The sequence below is a fragment of the Schistocerca serialis genome, chromosome 2 (assembly GCF_023864345.2).
Source record: "Schistocerca serialis cubense isolate TAMUIC-IGC-003099 chromosome 2, iqSchSeri2.2, whole genome shotgun sequence".
Taxonomy (NCBI): Eukaryota; Metazoa; Arthropoda; class Insecta; order Orthoptera; family Acrididae; genus Schistocerca; species Schistocerca serialis.
The window spans coordinates 1,128,181,239-1,128,200,658 of NC_064639.1; the positions used below are offsets into that span (position 1 = coordinate 1,128,181,239).

General features: G+C 46.1%; 1 protein-coding gene across 5 annotated transcripts in view; it reads left to right on the top strand.

Moving 5' to 3' along the window:
- The window catches only part of LOC126458580 (lethal(2) giant larvae protein homolog 1), a 354,490-nt gene that overhangs the window by 87,870 nt on the left and 247,200 nt on the right, over positions 1-19,420 (top strand). For all 5 annotated transcript variants that reach the window (XR_007585663.1, XM_050095715.1, XM_050095712.1 and 2 more), the window contains exons 3-4: positions 5,541-5,625; positions 5,707-5,804. Coding sequence is in view for 4 of the 5 variants with exons in the window: in XM_050095715.1 (XP_049951672.1) it covers positions 5,541-5,625; positions 5,707-5,804 (183 nt within the window). In the remaining variant the exon portion in view is untranslated. The remainder of the gene's footprint in view (positions 1-5,540; positions 5,626-5,706; positions 5,805-19,420) is intronic.

Genomic DNA, 19,420 nt, shown 5'->3' on the forward strand with positions numbered 1-19,420 from the left:
TCACATTCTCTTAGGAGAGGAAAGGTAAGTAGTAGTCCTCAAAAAGGAGATTCCAGTGGTCCCCACACCACTAGATCCTGCCTGTTCCTCACCTGTGGCCAAGGCAGAGATTCCATTGGCCCCTGTTGCCCCAGGTTGCACCACGCAATGGAACCCACAACCTGTTTGTGTTGTTGCCATAACCACTCAGCAAGTGGCAGCAAGTGACCTTAGGACATAACCTGCCTCCATGGTCCCTTCATGGCCTCACAGTACATTGACAACATTATTCTCCAGTGACATTGACAACATTATTCTCCAGTGGAATTGTAGCGGTTTTTTCCACAACCTGGCTGAGTTATATCTTTTAAGCACTTTCCCTTCGTTCTGCTTTGCCCTTCAGGGGACTTGATTTCCAGCAGTGTGGACCCTGGCCCTTCATGGAAACTGGGGATATTATAAGAATTGTGCTTCCTACGACAGGCTGTTGGGCTGAATTTGCACATGTGTTCTGGACACTATTCAGTGAATGTGTGCTCTTTATACAACTTTAGAGACTGTGGCTGTTTGGGTAAGGGCATTTCAGTACTTATCATCAGCAATGCTTATCTCCCTCCCAATGGTGAAGCGACTCAGAACATATTGTTTGCATTGATTTCTCAGCTCCCCCTACCTTTCCTAATGATGGGCGGTTTCAATGCCCATAACCCTTTGTGAGGTGGAACAATCATCACTGGCCACAGTAAAGATCTGAAAAACTTACTGGCAAAACTTGACCTTTGCCTGTTGAATACTGGTGGTGTGGCATGTGGAACCTTCTTGGTCATTGATCTTTCTGTCTGTAGCCTTTGTCTTCTCCCATCCACCCACTGGAGGGTCCATGATTATGTATGTGGTAGTGATCATTTCCCGATCTTCCAGTTCCTCCCTCAGCATCACTTCCCTGGATGCCTGCCCAGATGGGCTTTCAGCAGTGTTGACTCAGTTGCTTTTGCCTCTGCTGTCGCCCTTCCCCCACCGCATGGAGATATCGATGAGGCAGTCCAGAATACAACTACGGCCAGCCATTCTTTTGGCACTGATGTAACGATACCCTGTTCCTCGGGACTGCCTGGTGGAAGACAGGGGCCTAGTGGTTATCAGAAAATGCAGAGGCCATTAGTAATCGTAGGTGGGCTCTCAACACCATAAGCTCTCAAAACCACATCCTTACCATCATTAAAATGGGGGCGAGTTCCCATCGCAAAGGTGAGCAAGTGTCATTGTCCCTGTACTGAAAATGGGTAAGCACCCTATTGAGATTGACAGTTATTGCCTAATTATGTCACCAATATTCTTTGCAAGTTACTTTAATGCATGGTGAGCCAGTGGCTAAGTTGGCTCCTTGAGACTCACGTTCTTCTGGCTCCATCCCAGGGTGGTTTTCACCTGGGGCGTTCCATTACTGATAATCTGATTTACCTGGAGTCTGCCATCTGAAGAGCTTTTGCTCGACATCAACACCTTATAGCCATTTTAGTCAACCTGCAAGAGACTTAAGACACCATATGGCAGCACCACATCCTCGCTACCTGACAAGAGTGTGGTCTCCAGGGTCCACTCCTGATTTTTATCCAGAGCTTCTTGTCTCGTCGTATATTCCGGGTTCAAGTTAATGCCTCCCACAGTTCTCCCCATATCGAAGATAATGGGGTCCTGCAGGGCTCTGCACTGAATGTCTCTCTCTTTCTAGTAGCCATCAGTGGTCTAGCAGCAGATGTGGGGTCTTGAGTATCACCCAACTTGTATGCTGATAACATTCGCCTGTACTAGTGTGGGTGTTGCTGAACATTGACTGTGAGGCGCCATACGAAATGTGCAAGCAGGGCCCTCACAATTGGCTTCTGGTTTTCAGCTGCCAAGATTCGCGTCATGCACTTCTGCCGACATACTGTTCACCCACAACCAAAACTCTACCTCGACGACCAACTACTCTGTGGTGGATACTTACTGTTTTTTCGGACTGTTTGACACGGATTCCCCGTCTCTACTAGCCTAAGCCACTGGATGCACCTTAGTACACTTCAGTGCCTGAGGAACACCTGCTGGGATGCAGATTGCACTACCCTTATGAAGCTTTACCAAGGAGTGACACAATCCTGTCTTAATTGTGGTAGTGTGGCATACAGTTAGATGTCACCCTCAGCATTGTGGTTGCTGGATCCGATACACGACTGCAGGGTTTGACTAGTGAGAGGAGCTTTTAGAACTAGACGTGTGAACAGCTTACTTATTTATTCTGGGGTTCTCCATTGTAGATCAGGTGCCAACAACAGTTTGTCAGTTATGCTGCACAGCTCCCCAAAGCATCCAGACTTCCATCTCTTTTTCACAAACCCAGAAATCCATCTCGCCGCAACAGCAGCCCAAATCAGGGATTATGACCACAATCTCCGTCCGGTCCCTCCTTCCTGTACTCCAGGTGTTTCCTCTACCATCTCTTCTCCAGGCCCTCTCACCCACTCCTGTGGGTGCACCCCTTGGCCACAGCTTCATCTTGACGTATCAGAAAGTTTGAAAGAATTGGTACATCCTGAGACCCTCAGCTACCAATTTTTCTCCATACTTGGCACATCCTGGGGATCAGAAGTGGTCTATACTGATACCTCAATGGTTGATGGTCACATTGGCTTTGCTTATACTCATGCGGGACGTACTGAACTGCATTCCTTGCCGGGTGGCTGTAGTGTTTTTGCTGCGAGTTGGTAGCCGTCACTCGTGCTCTTGAACATGTCTGTACTTGCATCACTGAGTCCTTTCTCATCTGCAGTGACTCCTTGAGCAGTTTGCAAACTCTTGACCAGTGTTACCCTCACCATCCCTTGGTAATGGCTATCAAGAATTCCCTGTATGTCCTTGAACAATGTGGACACTCAGTGACGGAGCCCGGGCTATGTTTTGATCTCGGGGAATGAACTCGCTGATAGCCTGGCCAAACTGGCTATCAGTTAGCTAGACTCTTGATCAGTATTCTGAAAACAGACCTCTGTTCAGTATTACTCTGTCAAGTTTTAAGGATCTGGAATACAAAATGTCTCACTCTGACTTCTCCAAACAAACTACAGGTGATAAGGGAAACTACAAATCTCTGGAGATCCTCCATACAGGCCGCTTGCCAGGACTCTACTGTCTTTTGCCAGTTCTGCTTCAGCTGTACTTTGCTGATTCTTGGTCATCTCCTCTGTCACAAGGATCCTCCCTGCTGTTATTGTGGTTCCTGTCTCACGGTGGGCAGCCTAGCCGCCCTACGTCAGAATTCTAATCTCCCCGACTCGCTATCTGAGGTGCTGGGACACAGTGCGTCAGTGGCTGACTTAGTTTTATGTTTTACCAGTCTCTTTAAGGGAGGGCCACTTAACCTTATTGGCCCATTGAGGGGTTGGCAGAGCACTCTGTTGCCTCCTCTGCTCACACCAGGTTGCAGCTGTCTGGGCTCACCCTACCTGCTCTTTTACTCTTCCTCCCCCATCTCATGTGGTCTGTTTGACTTGTTCATCTTTTGTCTATCTGTGCTTCTCTTTCTCTGTCAGTGTTGCCAGTCTGTTCTAGTCAAATTCTGAGTGGGATACCTCTGTAAATGGCGGGAGTGGGGATGTATGTCCTCTCATTGCACTCTGCTTTTGGCGGCTTCCAGTCATGGAGTCCTGTCTGTTCGATGGAAAAAGTATGATGACCTAATAGTTTGGTCCCTTTAATCATCATCGCCAGCCGGTGTGGCCGAGCGTTTCTATGCGCTTCAGTCTGGAACTGCACGACCGCTACAGTTGCGGGTTCAAACCCTACCTCGGGCTGGATGTGTGTGATGTCTTTAGGTTAGTTAGGTTTAAGTAGTTCTAGGGGACTGATGACCTCAGAAGTTAAGTCCCATAGTGCTCAGAGCCATTTGAACCTTTAATCATCCAGCCAACCAATCTACCATGTATGATTTCTTTTCTTTCGCCACCATGAGAAATTTGAACTCGGCAGTGCAAATAAGTGACAAATCCATAATTGTCACCTTTGTATCAAAATATTTCCAAATGACTTTTATTGTAATTTATGTTGTAATTAATAGATTGTTTTCAGTAATAAGCTCAAATAACACTGACTGAATGTGTTTACAACGTGTAACAAAGCAAATAATCTAGCCAATCAGTCAATATATTGTTCATATGCTTCACTCATGAATGACAATGCTAGTACCTGCCCGATTTTTCCGTATCTGAGCTCTACAATTTTGGTGAGACCTGAAGACATGCTTTATCATAATGCGTGGCTGAATATCCAGCTGTTGTGCTTATAGGATGGTTGGACGTATGGGAGTAACCAGCCAAACAATCTAACAGTTTCATCTCTGAAGTCTCAGTGATGCTCCTTCTATGTACCTCTTTTACTGTCACCATTGTGATTCCTTTTATTTTCCATTCTGCTCAAATAGCTTAAACCTTAGCTACAATTATGTTCCCACACAGTGCAGTTTTCTCTTCAAAATTGTTTCATATGTTTACATTTTTTATTTCTTAAAATTATGTTAAATTACATTATATACACTGTTCATACTATAGACCCATAGTAAGAGATCCTCAAGAATGTGGAACACCACAAGAAACATATTTTCAGACGTAGTCATATACTAGTTTTCATCCCACACATCCCAATGGATATCCGAAAAAAGTTTATATAATTCAATTTACACAGTTACAAAACCTTACTGCAAACAGTTCAATGTACACATACTAAAGTGTAGAAGATAATTCAAAATCTATTGTAGCTTAGTGTCATCCCTAAACAGAAACAGGTTTGTAAATTAATCTAGAATGAGTTTTCACTTTGCAGCAGGATGTGTTTTGATAAGAAACTTCCTCGCAGATTAAAACTGTGTGCCTGACTGGTAATCAAACCCAGACAGAACCTTTGCCTTTCATGGGCTAAGCTACCTACGCATGACTCAAGACCAGTCCTCGCAGATTTAATTCCTCCAGTAGTTCGTATCCTACTTTCCAGACTTCACAGAAGTTCTCATACAAAAATTGTGGATCTAGCACCCAGAGAAGACAGGAGGTTGCGGAAACTGTTCTTCCAGTACTGCTAGTCCCGCAAGTTTTGCTGGAGAACAAATTAGGATTCCCTCTGAATCCAGTGTCTCTTTTAGTTGCTCTTCAAAGGTCTGTATGATCCTCCTATGTTAAGGATTTCTTAAGCACGAAATTTGAAACTTCACTATTCATTTTGCTATCCTCTATTGCCACACCAGAACGGTTGCCGAGTGACTGGGTCGAAGCCTTCAGTCCATGTTGGAGGGGTGGTGGTGGTGGTGGTGGTGGTGGTGGTGGTGGTGGTGGTGGTAACTGAAATTTATGTACTTTCATATTAAGTAAATAACAATGCTAGTATGCATTATGGACCAAAATCATGTTACAGCTCTTTTTGAACTGTGGACTTATTACTTTCATAATTTGGATTGTTAGACAATTTTTTGATATTGTGAACTGTGTGAACATTCATTTCTGTAGTAGCCAATAATTTTCCTAAACTTTAAACAGTTTTGGCAAGCCCGGTGTTGAATTCTATGGACAACACACAAACCACGAGGCTGCAGTCACAAGACTTGTGTTCATACCAAATGAGGTTAGTAATTTACTGATCTGGATTTCATGTTGAAGAAAGTGTGTGTAATGTTTATTGTTTTTCTATTACTTCTTTCCCTAGGGCCGCATTGTGTCCCTGTGTGACGATAACTCTCTCCACATGTGGGAAATAAATGAAGGTTCCTTGGAAGAAGTCAAAGCTCAAGCATTGGAAGGGAAGTGAGTAAACTTTTGCCCTTAATATGATTCTTGCAGATTGTAGAGACTGCTTATTGTTGAATGGAGTGCAGGAGTGGAACTGTGTAATCCGAGTCTTACATGAAGAGAGAGATACTTTCGTTTTGGTTGCAGCTAAAACAGAATGATCTTCCAGAACGAATATTTCACTCTGCAACGGAGTGTGCACTGGCTGATACGAAACTTCCTGACAGATTAAAACTGTGCTGGACTGAGACTCAAACTAGAGACCTTTGCCCGTGAAAAGCAAAGGTCCCAAGCTAGAGTCTCAGTCCGGCACACAGTTTTAATCTGCCAGGAAGTTTCAGAATGTTCTTCGTTACCAGGTAGTGGTAAACTGATAGGTACAACCAGTATAGATGTTAAATTCAGTTGCCTTTGGAGCAAGAGATTCTTTCATCTGAGCAGATACAAAAAAAAGCTTGAAGAAAGAAGACTTCACAAAAGTTAGACCACAAAATCTTTTTAGTTAACTGCAGCTTATCTTTGCTAAAGAGACTTAACGAAGTAGTCGGGCAATAACTTTTTATTTTTTTAAAAGTTCAAACAAGAATCAACTGAAAAAGTCAGTCAATAACAAAGAATAGTCAAGCAGATCATCTGTGCACTCATCGCCACAGAATATGCTGCGCTTCACTGTAAATTCACGGATGGTCTTGTGGTGGCTCCCACGCAGACCCACCATCACCCTCCTGTAGAGTAGAGCCTCAGGAATGTAGGGTATTTATATTTCTCCCGACAAAATGTCAATGGAACAATGAGGGTAAAGAAGAAAGTTACTCACCAGTAGTTGCCCGTCATCACTCTCTGGGTTGTATTGTTTCCAAAGCGATGGTGATACCAGCAGATACACTCCTTAGACATGTTGTTGTGTTCCCTTCTCATCTTGTATGTGTGTGCCTTACCTCTGCGCAACATCAATATCTGTTGCTGCAAGCCTATCAAGTGCATTGGAAAGCACCACAGCCATTCTAACTCCGTCTGGCAACTGTGCGCACCATACATGTTGTAGTGTCACATCTCGCAACTTGTTGTCGTCGACTAAGCTTCTCAGGTGCTGCCAAAATTCTGAAGGCGACGTATCTCCTCGTTTTGCCATGTAGTGATTGTTGGATACATTCCACCGACAAACTTAGCCGCTCAATATACTTCTGCATGGCAGGCAGACAGAGTATTATATCTGCACTGATTGTTGCTGTTTTATTGTGGAGCACACTAACGGTGATCATAAATTTGGTATCTTTGTTGACAGTGCCATGGTGCTGGAAAGTCAGATTGAGCATTGCAAGCCAAAAGTCGGGTTTACCAGGAATGAACCGCAGTGTATCTTCATCTTGCTACTGTTATCTATCGAACGGCCGTTCCTTGATGCAGTGTAAAAGTTCAACGCAGCATTTTCCTGGTTTTCAATGTCACACCGTAAATCTTTGATGTACTTCATCAAAGCATTGCGCCAGTCTGTAGTACTCTGTGTGACGCACGGATGTGCCGACTCTGTGGTAGACGATACTGAACAGTACTGTATTTGTTCATCTACAACGGAATTCAGTGTATGGAATCACCACTTCAGCCAACTACAGCTTACCTCTGTCTGCTAAAGAGATCCTACGAAGTAGTCAAACAATAACTTTTTACTTTTTAAGGCTCACACAAGAATCAACTGAAAAATCTAAGCCTACAACAAATAACTCATAAAAATCAGAGTAAAGCGGATTGTCCGTGCTCTCGTCACCACAGAATAATGCTGCACTTCACTGTGCATTCACAGATGTCCTTCTGGCGACTAGTACCTCTTCATTTCACAAACATTAGACCAGAAAATCTATAGGAAACCTAGGTCTGAGATGAGAAAACAATAGAGTCAATCCCGGAAATCAGCAATTGGATACAATAATTTGTCTGCTAAGTTGGTAATTTTCTTAATATGTGCCATGAATTGAATCCAGGTGTACTTCCCTGCATCATACAGAGTACCTTCCCTTAACTGTCCTAACCACACCAACGTATTGATAAGGCACTAAGCCCCTCCACAACCCATCTCCGTGCCATTCATTTCATATCTGTAGGACTACATCTGCAGGAAGAATTAACTTAAGCTTACGCTGTCAGGTATGTGCTTCAAGACAGGATACCTGTAACACTGTTGTTTTTCCATCCCTCTTCCCCCCCCCCCCCCCCCTCCCCCTCCCACCTCCCCATCTAATGTAATTTTAGCATGTTGTGTACTGGTTATTTATGTTTGGTAGCATTCAGCAATCAGTAAGGAAAGATGGGCGCATATAGTCCACCATGGTAGCACCCATGCCCACTTGCAGACTTGCACAGAAACATGATTGCTGCAATGTAGGTTCTGGTTTTATTGTGATTCGTAGTCTGCTGTCTAGAACCAGTAGACATCAGAATTAGCAGGGGTAAATTTAATGACATTCCTACAAGTATACAGTTGAGTAATTGTTTCCATTTTGTGCATAATATTTTGTTCACTGACCCAGTTGTTTTCTTCTCAGTTTATTAATAGTGACACAGGACCAACAGTGGTTCAGTCTTGTTTCAGTCCAGACAACAATGCAAACACACTGGAAACAGCCTGGTAGTACAGCTGGAAGCACACCATCAATTGCACAGAGAAAAAATGTTTGATCACAGATATGAGTATCTCCTAAGCCTTTTTCTTGGCCCCCACCCGTCCCCCTTTTCCATCGAAGTCATACCATATCACCCCCCAGGGGATCCACAACTCTTTTGTGGATACGTGCGTAGCGAGCACGGGGCCCCGAGCTAATGTGGCCTTCCTTCCTTTCCGGGCTGCATACCTTCCCTTTCCGCATCCTTCCCCATCCCCTGTCTTCACCCCCCCCCCCCCCCCTCACCTCTGGCTCTTTCCTTCACTTTCTCCCCCTCTGGGAGTATGGTTTGCGCCTACGTCCGGAGACGGACGCTTGTAAATGTACCGCATTCTTCTTCTTCCTTGCTTGTATGTCTTCTTCCTCCCTTTGTCCTTCTCCTTTTCTTACCTCTTCTCTTTACCCTTTTCTCCGCTGCGGCGTTTGAGACCCCTTCTTCTTTCCTTTCCCTTTCTCTTTCTTCCTCCCTGTGCGTGTCTGAAGGCCGACCCACGCACTTCCATGCGTAGCCGGTGACGGGGTAACGCGTAATTCCCCGCCCCGGGTAGACAGGTAGGACACGTACGTACCCCCTGGTAAAGGCCAGGCCCAGGGAGGGGTGATTACCCGAGCTGATACCTTCCGAAAATGCCGATTGGTCCCTCCGTCCGTTTGTCGGGAGGTGTGACCTGAGGTGTGAACAATCACCTAAGGCGGGAGTGCCCTCAGAGAGGGCCCCCACAAGGGAGGAGCGCGCCATCGGAGACGCCGGTAATCATGGGGGATTCTTCCGCAATGGTTTCCTCACCTTCCACTAAGTCTAGTCACAAACGTAAGCATACTGAGTCTCAGCCACAGACGATTCTTCCATCGTTGCCACAGTTCCTTGTTGTTTCTCGATCTGATGAAGGTCACGACTTCTCCACGGTCAACCCTTTCATTATCCAGAAAGGAGTCGATGCAATAGCAGGTCCTGTAAAGTCTTGTTCCCGATTACGGAATGGCACCCTGTTGTTAGAAACACACAGTGCCCTCCAGTCACAAAAATTGCTGCGTACTTCTCTGCTCCACACCTTCCCTGTCCGGGTGGAACCGCACCGTACCTTGAATTCCTCGCGTGGAGTCGTTTATACACGCTCCCTCGATGGATTGTCTGACGAAGAAATTCAGCACTATCTGTCTGACCAGGGCGTAACGGCAGTTCATAGAGTAATGAAACGGGTTGACACGAACATCATTCCCACCCGCACTGTCTTCTTGACATTTGACACAGTTCAACTCCCATCGAAAATCAAAGCAGGCTATGAGATAATTTCCGTTCGCCCTTACGTCCCAAACCCTACGCGTTGCTATCGATGTCAGCGGTTCAATCACACCAGCCAGTCCTGTTCCAATCCAGCCAAATGTGTTACGTGTGGCAAGGATGCCCATGAGGGTGCTTGTCCACCTCCATCCCCTCGCTGCATCAACTGTATGGGTGACCACGCTGCTTCCTCTCGAGATTGCCCCGTTTTTAAGGATGAGAAGCTCATCCAGGAAATAAGGGTGAAGGAAAAGGTGTCGACCTTTGCTGCTCGAAAATTATTCGCCAGTCGCAAGCCCACCGTGCCTCAGACAGGAAAATACAGCACTGTCCTTGCTTCTCCTCGGCCAACCAAGGAGGCGGCCACGCAGACTTGCGACCTCACCTTTAGTACCACGGTCGTCAGATCGGCCAGCGCAAAGATCGCTCGTTCAACCTCACCACTTTCGCCTGCCCACTCTCTGGCTCACCCTTCGTCGGGTTCTGCTACATCTCGAGCCCAAAAGTCGGACGCCAAGTCTTCCAAACAAGAGCATACTCGTGAAGAGTTTTTACGGACCGCAGCTTCACAACCATCGGTTCCTCCTTCCTCTAAACAACATTCTTCCAAGAAGGCTACAAAGAAACCCAGTTCCTCTCCTTCTCCGCCAAGGCGTGCCCCCTCTACAGCACCACCTGGCGGAAATCGCCCTCGGCCATCTTCTGTGTCGCCGAGGCGCACTGCTGGTGGCCGGTCAACCGGCCGATCGCTGGTGGCAGGGACTGCTCCTGACCAACTTATGGATCAGGATCTTCTGCCTTCGGCTGAATGCCATTCCATGCTGTCGGTTGCTAGCTCCGAGCAGTCTTTGAGTTGACAGCAACTTTGGTCACATTCCTCCATTCTCTTTTCACCCCATGTCCATTATCCACTGGAATATCCGCGGCATTCGAGCCAATCGGGATGAATTGTCGGTCCTCTTACGCTCCTACTCGCCGGTCATCTTCTGTCTTCAGGAAACAAAGCTGCGTCCCCATGACCGCTTTGTTCTCCCTCATTTTCAGTCTGTCCGCTATGATCTCCCCTCTGTTGAAGGCTCTCCAGCCCATGGAGGACTCATGATTCTTCTCCGTGATACTCTCCATTATCACCCAATCCCCTTAAACACTTCCTTCCAAGCTGTCGCCGTCCGTCTTTCACTTTCCGGATACACGTTCTCTCTTTGTACTGTATACATTCCATCGTCCACACCACTGGCACGAGCTGATCTCCTTCATCTTCTTGGTCAGCTTCCACCCCCCTATTTGCTGGTTGGGGACTTCAATGCCCACCACCCGCTTTGGGGATCTCCACACCCTTGTCCACGTGGCTCCGTATTGCTAGACGTCTTCCACCAAGCGGATCTAGTTTGCCTCAACACTGGGGTCCCCACATTTTTGTCTGCCTCCACGGCAACCTTATCTCATTTGGACCTTGCGGTCGGTACTGTTCCGCTAGCTCGGCGCTTCGAATGGTTCGCCCTTGATGATACACACTCGAGTGACCACTTTCCATGTGTCCTCAGACTGCAGCCTCAACTGCCATATATGCGCCCGCGACACTGGAAGTTTGCCCAAGCCGATTGGACACTTTTTTCGTCTCTCGCGACATTCGATGACCGTCGCTTTCCCAGCGTCGACGATGAGGTCACACACATTACCGACGTTATCCTTACAGCTGCGGAACGTTCAATACCACGCACCTCCGAATTGCCCCGGCGCCCCCCAGTTCCTTGGTGGAACGAGGAATGCCGTGACGCAATACGTGAGCGGCGACGTGCTCTTCGCATTTTCCGTCACCATCCTACTTTGGCCAACTGTATCCGCTATAAGCAGCTCCGTGCGCGATGCCGTCGCGTCATCCGCGATAGCAAGAAGGCAAGCTGGCAATTCTTTATTAGCTCATTTAACACCTTCACTCCCTCCTCGGCAGTTTGGAGTCGGCTTCGACGGTTCTCAGGCGCGCCTAGTTTCTCCCCGGTTTCTGGGCTCACTGTCGCGCATGATACCTTAGTGGACCCCGTCGCAATTTCTAACTCGTTGGGTCAGCACTTTGCTGAGATTTCGAGCTCTTCAAATTACCCGCCAGCGTTTCTCCCGAAGAAACGTGCAGCGGAAGTGCGACCTCTTGCTTTCTCCTCCCAAAATCACGAAAGCTACAATACTGTTTTCTCCATGCGGGAACTCCAACATGCCCTCTCATCTTCTCGCTCCTCCGCCCCAGGACCGGATGGTATCCATGTCCAAATGTTGCTGCATTTATCCACCCATAGTCTGCGTTACCTCCTTCGCCTTTATAATCGAATTTGGACCGGCAGCACCTTTCCCAGACGGTGGCGGGAAGCTATTGTCGTTCCCGTTCCGAAACCTGGAAAGGACAAACATCTCCCCTCTAGCTATCGCCCCATTTCTCTCACGAGTAGTGTCTGTAAGGTTTTGGAGCGTATGGTGAGTTACCGTTTAGCTTGGTGGCTGGAATCCCGCAGCCTTTTAACACCAGCCCAATGCGGATTTCGGAAGCATCGTTCTGCAGTTGACCATCTTGTCGCTCTCTCCACTTATATCATGAACAATTTTCTCCGGCAACGCCAAACGGTAGCAATATTTTTTGATCTGGAGCGAGCATACGATACCTGTTGGAGGACAGGCATCCTCCGCACACTGTTCTCTTGGGGCTTTCGAGGCCGGCTGCCCCTTTTTCTTCGCGAATTTATGGCAGAGCGCACTTTTCGGGTGCGGGTGAACACTACTCTCTCCCGTACTTTCTCCCAAGAAAACGGGGTACCCCAGGGATCCGTGCTGAGTGTTGTACTGTTTGCCATCGCCATAAATCCAATTATGGATTGTCTCCCTCCTGATGTCTCGGGCTCCCTCTTTGTGGACGATTTTGCGATCTACTACAGCTCTCAACGGACCAGCCTTCTTGAACGACGTCTTCAAGGATGTCTCGATCGCCTCCACTCGTGGAGCATCGAAACTGGCTTCCGTTTTTCACCCAGTAAGACCGTTTGTGTCAATTTTTGGCGACGTACGGAGTTTCTTCCGCCCTCCTTACATCTCGGTCCTGTCAACCTTCCGTTTTCAGACGTCGCTAAATTCTTGGGTCTTATGTTTGACAGAAAACTATGCTGGTCCTCCCACGTTTCCTATCTTTCGGCTCGCTGTCTGCGATCACTTAACACCCTCCGTGTCCTGAATGGTACCTCCTGGGGAGCGGACCGAGTGGTCCTTCTCCGCCTCTATCGCGCCTTAGTGCGCTCGAAATTGGATTATGGAAGCATAGTCTACTCCTCTGCTCGGCCGTCTATTCTTCGGCGTCTCGACTCTATCCACCACCGTGGATTACGTTTAGTGTCTGGAGCTTTTTACACTAGCCCTGTGGAAAGCCTTTATGCTGAGACTGCTGAACCTCCGCTGTCCAATCGGCGAGCAGTCCTCCTGAGTCGTTATGCTAGCCGTCTGTCTTCCATGCCTGCTAATCCAGCTCACGACCTTTTTTTCGACGCCTCCTTTGATGTAGGGTATGCAGGCCGCCCCTCCTCCCTACTACCCCCGGGAGTCCGCTTCCGTCAACTGCTCCATTCTCTTTCCTTCCGCTTTCCTAAAACCTTCCTGACCACTTGGGGTACAGCACCGCCTTGGCTCCGTCCCCGGATCTGCCTGCTCCGTGACCTTTGTCAATTTCCCAAAGATGGTACCCCTACACTTGTTTATCGTCGGGCATTTGCTGCTCTATGTGCAGAAATGACGGACGCCACATTTCTTTACACCGACGGCTCGAAAACATCGTTAGGTGTAGGGAGTGCCTATATTGTTGGCGACACCCCAAATCGCTTTCGGCTTCCCGGCCAGTATTCGGTTTATACTGCGGAGCTTTACGCTGTTCTCCAGGCTGTCCACTACATCCGCCGCCATCAGCGGATACAGTACGTTATCTGCTCAGACTCTCTCAGCTCTCTCCTCAGTCTCCAAACTCTTTACCCTGTGCACCCTCTGGTCCACAGGATTCAGGACTGTCTGCGCTTGCTTCACCTGAGGGGCGTCTCGGTGGCGTTCCTCTGGCTCCCGGGACACGCTGGTATCTGTGGGAATGAGGCGGCCGATGTAGCGGCCAAGGCCGCAGTCTCTCTTCCTCGGCCAGCTATTCAGTCGCTTCCCTTCACCGATCTTCGGAACGAATTATGTCGCCATGTTGCTCAATTATGGCATGCCCATTGGTCGGCACTTTCCTGTAATAAATTGCGGGAAGTGAAAGCCCTTCCTTGCGCTTGGACCTCTTCCTCCCGAACGCGTCGTCGGGAGGAGGTAATTTTAGCTAGACTCCGGATAGGGCACTGTCGTTTTAGCCATCGACATCTTTTAAGCGGCGATCCTCCCCCACTCTGTCCCCACTGCTCTCAGCTGTGGACGGTAAGACACCTTTTAATTGAATGCCCCTATTTTACTCAGTTACGCTCCCGTCTACAGCTATCGCCTGATCTACCGTCGATTTTAGCAGATGACTCGCGCTCCGCCGACCGCGTTCTCCAGTTTATTAGTGACAGTGAAATGACGTCAGTCATTTGAAGCTTTTTTTGGGGACAATCACCCCCTTTCTGTAGTGGATTTTTAAGCAGTCTTCTATTTTTAGTTTCTCCAATTTTCTGACTTTGTTCCCCTTGCTGCTGGTTTTAAATTTCGGTTTCTTACTGTCTTACGTCACGGGCTGGGCGCTAATGACCATAGAAGTTTTGCGCCCTAAAACCACAAAAAAAAAAAAAAAAAAAAAAAAAAAAAAATCATACCATATCATAACAAGTTGTATTATCTACATACTCCCCACTTTCTCCATCTGCCCATCCTTCTTCCATATTGCTCTCCACGTTTCCATATTAATTAGCCTTCTCCCGTTTCAACTTACTTTATTAACACTTTTCCCACAGCTTTCTTTTATTTTTTATGGTTTACTATCCTGTCCTGCTCCCCTCTCCACTTTTTGCACCAGTTGTTGTTTACCACATTTTTTTGCCTGTAGTTTGCTTTCCTGTCTTTTTCCTTACCTCTGACCTTTTAACTGCCTCTTCTGCAAATTAGGTGGCTCAGTCGTAAAGAGCCAGATTACGGATCCAGAGATCTGGCATTTGATTTCCCTGCCAGTTCTAGAATTTTTATCTGTCACATATCATACTTTAACGTCTGGCATGCTAGTTGATGTGGAAAAAAGCATAGTTGCAACGTGGTTCGAAGTAGATGTTAAACTTTGTGTCACCCGATAGCTGGCTGGCTACGTCAGTTGTAAGGTTGGAGGAAGGCAATGTAATACCACCTCCAACAGGATGATGTCTCGTAAAACACTGTGGAGCCCAAACCAATCTTTGAATTTTTTCTATGTTTTCTAATTCTGTCTGTTATTTGTGCCTTTATTAATTTCCCGTCTCTGACCATGACCTTCTGCTAAATGTTAATACTGAAAAGGATATAAAATCTTTTGAATCAGAAGCCAAGAGAGTAATCAATAAGCCAAAAATTGATTATTTTAGGACACTCCTCAGAAACATACACTGGAGTGATGTTTGCAGTGCTCATGGCATGAATCGAAAATATAACAACTTTATAACTTTATTAAGTGCTTACCTTATTTGAACATGGTTTTCCCCCAAAAAGAAACAAAGGTTAGAGCAAAGTCTACAAAGAGGCCATGCATTACTCAAGGAATAGAGGTGTTTTGTAAAACAAAAATAAAACTGTACCTGTCAATCTGAAACAGTTCTGATGTTGATGCTATAGCACATTACAAGAAATACTGCAGAGTATTAAAGACTGTAATATGGACATCAAAGCAAATATGTTACAAGGAAAAGACAGTCATATCAGATAACAAAATAAAGATAATATGGGATATGGTGCAGGAGGAGACATGAAGAAGACAAATAGTATGAAGAGTAAATGATACATTGGTGACAGATGTTTATGGTGCTGCAGAACTTTTTAACAAACATTTTACAACTGTTACTGAAAAGATGGGGTTGTCCGGTTCTGTAGATGCTGCCATGGGATACCTCAGACCAGACATTTCAAGTAACATCCATAATATGAATTTGACTCTCACTACCCTGGCAGAAGTAATGTCCATCATAAAATCTTTAAAATCGAAAACATCTAGTGGGTATGATGAAATATCAACAAAGTTAATTAAAGAATGTGACTCTGAGTTAAGTAACGTATTAAGCTATCTGTGTAACCAGTCCTTCATCAGTGGAATATTTCCTGGATGGTTGAAATATGCTGAAGTTAAGCCACTGTTTAAGAAGGGAGATAAAGAAATAGCATCAAATTTCCATCCAATTTCACTTTTTTCCAGCATTCTCAAAAATTTTAGAAAAAGCAATGTACAATCAGCTTTATAACCATCTTATCTCAAATAACATACTGTCGAAGTCACAGTTCGGATTTCTTAAGGGTTCTGATATTAAGGAGGCTATCTACACTTATAGTGAAAATGTGCTTAATTCATTAGACAAAAACTTCCAGGCAACTGGTATATTTTGTGATCTGTCAAAGGCATTTGACTGTGTAAATCACAATATCCTTTTAAGTAAATTAGGATATTATGGTGTAACAGGAAATGGTGCAAAATGGTTCAAATCTTATATCTCTGGCAGGAAACAAAGGGTGTTATTAGGAAAGAGACATGTATTAAGCTGTCAGGCATCCAACTGGGAACTAATTACAGGTGGGGTCCCACAAGGTTCCACCTTAGGGCCCTTACTTTTTCTTGTGTGTATCAATGACCTTTCATCAGTAACATTACCAGATACCAAGTTTGTTTTGTTTGCCGATGATAACAAACATTGCAATAAATACCAAATCGAGTGTAGTCGTACAAATATCGGCTGATAAAATATTTGTGGCCATTAATCACTGGTTCCTAGCCAATTCTTTGTCACTAAACTTTGAAAAAACGCTGCATGCAGTTCAGAACTTGTAAGGGGTGTCCCATGAGTATATGCCTAACATATGATAAGCAGATAGAAGAAGTGGACAGTGTTAAATTATTGGGATTACAGCATGATGATTAATTCAACTGGGAGGAGCACACCGTAGAGCTGCTGAAGCATCTGAACAAATCTCTATTTGCAATGTGAATCCTGTTGGATAAAGAGGATATAAAAATGAAAAACCTGGCATGCTTACTTTCAGTCCATAATGTCGTATGGGATTATTTTTGGGGTAATTCATCAAGCCAAGCTAAAGTTTTCCAGGCACAAAAACGTTCAGTAAGAATTATATGTGGTGTGAACTCAAGAACATCTTGCAGAAGCCTGTTTAGGGAACTAGGGATACTAACTACCGCTTCCCAATATATTTATTCCTTAGTGAAATTTGTCATTAAAAATATATTACTTTTTCAAACCAACAGCTCAAATCATGGAATCAATACTAGAAATAAGAATAATCTTCACAAGGATTTAAAGTCACTTAGTCTTGTACAAAAAGGTGTGCATTATTCAGGAACACACACTTTCAATAACTTGCCAGCTGCCAAATTCAGTTTAAGAGAAGCCTAAAGGATTTATTGGTGGCCAACTCCTTCAACTCCATTGATGAATTTCTCAGTAAAACCAACTGATTTGTGTGTGTGTGTGTATATATAAACACAGATGATGTGACTTACCGAACGAAAGTGCTGGCAGGTCGATAGACACACAAACATACACACAAAAGTTGAAGATGTATACACACAAAATTAAAGCTTTCGCAACAAACTGTTGCCTCATCAGGAAAGAGGGAAGGAGAGGGAAAGACGAAAGGATGTGGGTTTTAAGGGAGAGGGTAAGGAGTCATTCCAATCCCGGGAGCGGAAAGACTTACCTTTCCTCCAAACCTCTCTCCCAATCCGAAACCTCTGTCCTGTCCAAAGGCCTCACCTTCAGCCCTACTCCCAGATTCAACCAAACAGCCCTCATCAAAGATTTACTGTCCTACACTCGTACTCTCTGCTGGAAATATCACTTTGCCACAAAGAAAAATGATCCTAATCCTACCCCTAATGATCCAACACCTCCAGACACTATCCAAATTGAACCCTGCCTGGAACAGTTCCGTCCTCCGTCACAGTGGGACCCACCTCCTCTTCCTCAAAATCACCCTCTCCAAACCTTCCAGGAATTTCTCACTTCCAGCCTTGCCTCTCAATCCTTCTTAAAAAACCTTAATCCTACTCCCAACATCACCACTGCTGAAGCCCAGGCTATCCGTGATCTGAAGGCTGACCGATCCATCGTCATTCTTCCGGCAGACAAGGGTTCCACGACCGTGGTACTTGATCGTCAGGAATATGTGGCTGAGGGACTGCGTCAGCTTTCAGACAACACCACATACAAAGTTTGCCAAGGTAATCACATTCCTGATGTCCAGGCGGATTCAAGGAATCCTCAGAACCTTAGGCCCCCTACAAAACCTTTCACCTGACTCCATCAACCTCCTGACCCCACCGACACCCCGCACCCCTACATTCTACCTACTTCCTAAAATTCACAAACCCAATCATCCTGGCCGCCCCATTGTAGCTGGTTACCAAGCTCCCACAGAACGTATCTCTGCCTACGTAGATCAACACCTTCATCCCATTACATGCAGTCTCCCATCCTTCATCAAAGAAACCAACCACTTTCACGAACGCCTGGAAGCCTTACTCGATCTGTTACCCCCGGAAACCATCCTTGTAGCCATTGATGCCACTTCCTTATACACAAATACTCCGCACGTCCAGGGCCTCGCTGTGATGGAGCGCTTCCTTCCACTCCGATCATCTGCCACCCTACCTAAAACCTCTTTCCTCATTACCTTAGCCAGCTTCATCCTGACTCACAACTTCTTCACTTTCGAAGGCCAGACATACCAACAATTAAAGGGAACAGCCATGGGTACCAGGATGGCCCCCTCGTACGTCATCCTATTTATGGGTCACTTAGAGGAAGCCTTCTTGGTTACCCAGGCCTGCAAACCCCCAGTTTGGTACAGATTTATTGATGACATTTTCATGATCTGGACTCACAGTGAAGAATTACTCTAGATTTTCCTCTCCAACCTCAACTCCTTTGGTTCCATCAGATTCACCTGGTCCTACTCCAAATCCCATGCCACTTTCCTTGACGTTGACCTCCATCTGTCCAATGGCCAGCTTCACACATCCGTCCACATCAAGCCCACAACAAGCAACAGTACCTCCATTATGACAGCTGCCACCATTCAGCATGAAACGGTCCCTTCCCTACAGCCTAGGTCTTCGTGGCAAACGAATCTGCTCCAGTCCGGAATCCCTGAACCATTACACCAACAACCTGAAAACAGCTTTCGCATCTCGCAGCTACCCTCCCGACCTGGTACAGAAGCAAATTACAAGAGCCACTTCCTCATCCCCTCAAACCCAGAACCTCCCACAGAAGAACCCTAAAAGTGCCCCACTTGTGACAGGATACTTTCTGGGACTGGATCAGACTCTGAATGTGTCTCTCCAGCAGGGATACGACTTCCTCAAATCCTGCCCTGAAATGAGATCCATCCTTCATGAAATCCTCCCCACTCCACCAAGAGTGTCTTTCTGTCGTCCACCTAACCTTCGTAACCTCTTGGTTCATCCCTATGAAATCCTCAAACCACGTTCCCTACCCTCCGGCTCTTAGCCTTGTAAA